Source organism: Cydia fagiglandana, chromosome 11 (assembly GCF_963556715.1).
Source record: "Cydia fagiglandana chromosome 11, ilCydFagi1.1, whole genome shotgun sequence".
Lineage (NCBI taxonomy): Eukaryota > Metazoa > Arthropoda > Insecta > Lepidoptera > Tortricidae > Cydia > Cydia fagiglandana.
Window position 1 is genome coordinate 11,679,620 of NC_085942.1, and position 5,268 is coordinate 11,684,887.

At 38.4% G+C, this 5,268-nt stretch overlaps 1 protein-coding gene across 1 annotated transcript; it reads left to right on the plus strand.

Moving 5' to 3' along the window:
• Window positions 1-1,781: 1,781 nt before the first annotated feature.
• LOC134669003 (uncharacterized) lies at window positions 1,782-3,110 on the plus strand. Its single transcript, XM_063526521.1, has 2 exons — window positions 1,782-2,085; window positions 2,715-3,110. Exons 1-2 carry the CDS (start codon window positions 1,978-1,980, stop codon window positions 2,973-2,975), a joined length of 369 nt encoding a protein of 122 aa, XP_063382591.1. The 5' UTR covers window positions 1,782-1,977; the 3' UTR covers window positions 2,976-3,110.
• The last annotated feature ends 2,158 nt before the right edge of the window (window positions 3,111-5,268 follow it).

Sequence of the window (5,268 nt, forward strand, 5' to 3'; positions counted from 1 at the left end):
GCATCGAGTAAATAAGTATAATTTCCACAGTGTTCACGAATTTGTAGTTACATTCATTTGAAATATGCCACAAAACTGTTTCTAATAAACTGTAAGCCATTTTTCTTAGTTTCTCAAATAATAAAATTGCCATAAGCAACCATATACATACGTCTTTGACTTGGCGGCAGAGGCAGCAAGTTATTTAAAATAAATTCTGCTTACGCTGCCAATTCTAACACCTACGATTACAATTAATATTAATTTCATTATTTCGTCGGAACTCACATTAAAGTAAAAAAATCAACAACGCGCCATAAATCCAATAAAACAGAATGAAAAGTTTTCAACTTTGCCTCCATAACAATTTAAAAAAAATAACTACGCGTGTTTGAGTAGACCTTTTTACCGCTAACGTTTAGATGAAATATTTTAAATGTTTTTATTTGTGTAGTTAAATTTATAATTTAAAATTATAGACTTTGGTTAGTAATGTATTATTTATTAAATTCATGTTGATTTTATACAAATAAAACGGCAAATTATAGCTAACATTGATTTTTGTTTTTTTTATTATAGGCGTAGTGGCAGAGTGTCATAACGAAGCATAAAGCAAATACTGCCTCTAGTTTTTTTTTTAAATGGATGAATGCCACGATGCTGTGTCACAAGTATCTGTGAAATGAAAATTAAAAAAGAGGACTTTGCCGGCCTAGGCCTGCAAGATTTGTATGAAATTCCATTAACGACCTTTTGTCCTAGCCGCGCCTGAAACGTCATACTTCGCAGCCTATTAATAAGGAAAATAACATCAATATTTCATTGCATGTTTGAGAAAAATATCTTAATCCGGCACTGATTGTTAAAAATTGTGTAATATACGGAACCCTTGGAACGCGAGTCCGACTCGCACTTGGCCGGTTTTTACATTTATAATATACTAACTAAAAAGTGTTAAATAAAAAAAAGATAATTTAGAAAATAAAATACCCCGACTGCAAAAAAGCTATCTTTAGAAAAAAAAAACTGAAAAGCAAAAAACAAGTTCAGTAGTCGAGAACATTGAATCAGTTTCATGATTAACATTTCGTATGTCAATTTTGGACCTTGGAGTTTAAAAATAATGTCCAAATCGCTTGTGACGGATCCGGAACGAGGCATACGAATCGTTATGACACAGATAAAACAAACTATACATTCTTATACGAAACAGCAACTTCAACAGTCGGGACCCATTAAAAGTCTAGGCTGCGGCACTAATGTTGACGAAAATAATGGGTCCCGACTGTTGAAGTTGCTGTTTCGTATAAGAATGTATAGTTTGTTTTATCTGTGTCATAACGATTCGTATGCCTCGTTCCGGATCCGTCACAAGCGATTTGGACATTATTTTTAAACTCCAAGGTCCAAAATTGACATACGGAAATGTTAATCATGAAACTGATTCAATGTTCTCGACTACTGAACTTGTTTTTTGCTTTTCAGTTTTTTTTTTTCTAAAGATAGCTTTTTTGCAGTCGGGGTATTTTTTCACATCATCATTTCAATAGACCGGGGATTTATTCTCATATCTTGCCAAGCGCATCGCGTTAATTGTACCATTATAAGTGAAACCTCGGGACATTGCCTACCATTCATAACTGGAAATTACCTTAAACTGGTCGCTCAGGTTAAGCGCTAGATTAACGATGAGAACCGACAGCGCCCGCGCAGCCAGCCGAACGCGAAGGCCATACGCCGACGTCACTAACATGTCGTTATAGTTACCTATAGCTATACCGCTACACTATGTGGTGCCATTGTGGCCCGACGTGTGCAGTGCCTACCTGGCAGAGTTCACTAACACACGACCGTACGCGTGCGTTATATACTTATATATGATTATTACATAAATATTGCGCATAGCCATTGTTAAAAATGACCCTGATTGTTCGACGGTGATTACCCGCGTCTGCGAGCCAGTGTTTAATCGTACATAAGTGTTAGTGCCAGGCCAGGATGCCGTATATCATGGTTATGGGCAGCCTGAGTGCGCCCCATCTCTCTAAGGACGAGGGTGCGACGGTATACGGGCTGAAGAGTGAGGAGCGAGCGGCGTTAGTGAGGGTACGTTTGTTTAACGGCTCAATAACAGATCTACCGGCTTGTTTATTTTGTATTTCAATTAGTGTAAACAGCGAGCTGGTCAACTTTTCGATTAGTGTTCGATTTAACTCAACTGATCAATGTGGTCAACTCTTTTTCATTTTAAACTACTTAGTTGCAGGATTTGTTTTCGAATAATTTCAAGAAGTTTAATGCTGTCGGCCGGTTGAGTTACCTACTTGAGTTTTAGATCACGAAACTTAACTCTATTTACCTACTCTGAAGTTTGTTGAGTAGCGACTGTAGACATTTCAAATAAGCTAAATGCCCATTTTAGAAATCAATCCGTAAGCTTGGCTTCCCACGCTCTCTAAACAATACCTAAATCAACAGGAAATATATTGTTATATTTGTTAGTCTTGCCAGTCACTAGCCCATAACCGTGTTCACAACATATAGTCTGCCCTGCTAAGCCAATTAGCGATATCTCAAATAAAAATTTAATGCAAACGTATACCTTAAATTTTTTATCTAAAAATTCAATTTTTAACATTATTTTATTTGTTTTTGAGATACCTACCGCTATTGAGATAGAGGAGGGTAGTAAGTAGTTGTGGGTTAAGATTGCTAATACAAACTTTCATTTCCAGGAGCTGAACTCCTCCTTCAACATGTCGGTCGCAACATCATCAGACCAAGAACGCACAGTTCGCGTGACACAGAAAGGCCTCACCTTAGTGGTTGTCAACCGACTCCACGCCATCCTCGGGTATGACGTCGTGTCCCACGCCATGGCCATGACCAACGCCAACCGCGAGCTGATCTCGTTCACCATGTACAAGAAGTCGAACAGTCACCACGGGCATAGCAGTCATAAAGGCCACTCACACGGCAACGTCGTCACGCTTTGAAGAGACCACATTAAGAGTAACTAAGTAATTAGCTTGCACGTAATGATAAGCGAGGCATGGTGAGATTGACGAGGACGTGCGGCATCATGTTAATTGTTATTTAATTACCAAGTAATGAAATAAAAACATGGGATTCATAAATTATTGTAATATATTACTTCCTGTTTAAAAACAAAGAATACCTAATCGTAATAGCGACCACATGAAGACTTTTTACAGCGATAGGTTGATTCGCAGGCCATTTTATATCGGGCGACAGGGGTTCTCGACCTACCTTTTATAGCGTTTTTTAGGGTTCCGTAGCCAAATGGCAAAAAATGGAACCCTTATTATGGATTCGTCATGTCTGTCTGTTTGTCTGTCTGTCCGTGTACCTATGTCACAGCCACTTTTTTCCGAAACTATAAGAACTATACTGTTGAAACTTGGGTAAGTAGATAAAAAAACAATAAATTTTGCGGGTTCCCCATACTTAGAATTGAAACTCAAAAAAAAATTTTTCATCAAACCCATACGTGCAGGGTATCTATGGATAGGTCTTCAAAAATGATATTGAGGTTTCTAATATCATTTTTTTCTAAACTGAATAGTTTGCGCGAGAGACACTTCCAAGGTGGTAAAATGTGTGTCCCCCGCCCCTGTAACTTCTAAAATAAAAGAATGATAAAACTAAATAAATATATGATATACATTACCATGCAAACGTCCACCGAAAATTGTTTTGAACGAGATCTAGTAAGTAGGTTTTTTTATAATACGTCATAAATCGTAAACCGCAATTTTATCATGTTACTTGCTGCGACGGAACCCTTTATGGGCGAGTCCGACTCGCACTTGGCCGCTTTTTAGATTTATTCCCCTCCTTTATTTAACAATCGGTAAAGCAACTTGTACAGTCAGCAGCAGAAGTTACTAAGCGGGCAAGTTGTTCAAAATTACCTTTACACGCTCTTATTCTCTTAACAATAACGTCGCTCCAAGATCATTTTGGACACCTCGCCCGCTTAGCAACTTCTGCTTCTGACTGTACCCGTGTTGTTTCGTATTTGATTTGACCGCTGCAAAAAGTTTCCAAATGCGACGGCTAAAAATAGAACAATATAAAAAGCTATGTCAGTCTTAACAATATAAACTTAATAGTCAGCTTACCGATATGGCCATAGTGGAATGTATACATATAAAAGTAGAAAATCGTCTACAACGGCTAGACTACTAGAGTTAGACCAATATAAGACTGCAACGATTTTGATAGCACACGCAGTGCAACGGTTAATTAATACGGTATAATGTCATATAAGTCTGACGTATAACAGTTGTGTGTGTTATCAAAATCGTTGCAGACTTATCTTGGTTCAACTCTACCATTCCTAATATTCCAGTCCATGGCATCTCGCTTTAAAAATTGGCGTTATTGCACATACATTTTAAAATTCGAACCATCGATATAAGGCACAAAGGAAAAATCCACAATAAAAAACATGTCGGCGATTGAGCCCTGGGTTGTCGTCCAAGAGACCACAGTAAGATCCGTATGTCAAACTTAATCAACTTATCAACCAATCCATTAAAGTGAGGTCGGTAAGCACGTAGAATTTCGTACATTGACCCGTATGTTCCTATCTCTATCGCACCCGCGTAGTTATATTGCTGTTCCGCTCATACTGCGCACAGGCAATGACCTCACTTTATCTTAACGCTGATGGACTTCTAGAAGTTATCTTTGTATTATGCACTCATGTGTGCTTAATATGGATAAGGATCTTTTGCGTTTCCTTTGTACTTTTAAAAAATGGTTCAATAACAAAATGTTCCACACTAAAACAGTTAATAATTTAACTCAAATATCAACACTAAGAGTATTCCTTCCTTTCGTGACACTTTCATTGGCATTCTCAAGTAATAAATAAAAACTATAAAGATCATTGCACTTGTTGTTAAAAAAACTACACCATCAACTGTTCCTAAATTGTTTATACGACAACGGTTTCACTCACTTGAATTTTTAGTCGCTATTGGCGACATGTTTCGGGCCCGTCGGGGGTCCTTCCTCAGGCTCGAGTCAGAGTCGAGTCTCTGTCAGCGCGCGCGCAACGAGCAACGAGCGACGAGACGGGCGGCGCGATCAGTGCCCGAGTTTCAGTCGCCGCGAGCACTCGAACCTGAGGAAGGACTCCCGAGGGGCCCGAAACATGTCGCCAATAGCGACTAAAAATGCAAGTGAGTGAAACCGTTGTCGTATAAACAATTTAAAATATGTCTCACAAAAGTTTAATATCGATCAAACTGTTCCTAC

Excerpts from the sequence above, each read along its gene's own strand:
- LOC134669003 (XM_063526521.1), top strand. The coding sequence starts at position 1,978 with ATGCCGTATATCATGGTTATGGGCAGCCTGAGTGCGCCCCATCTCTCT. Across the intron at positions 2,086-2,714 it reads AGCGAGCGGCGTTAGTGAGG|GAGCTGAACTCCTCCTTCAA; the intron begins GTACGTTTGTTT and ends TTTCATTTCCAG.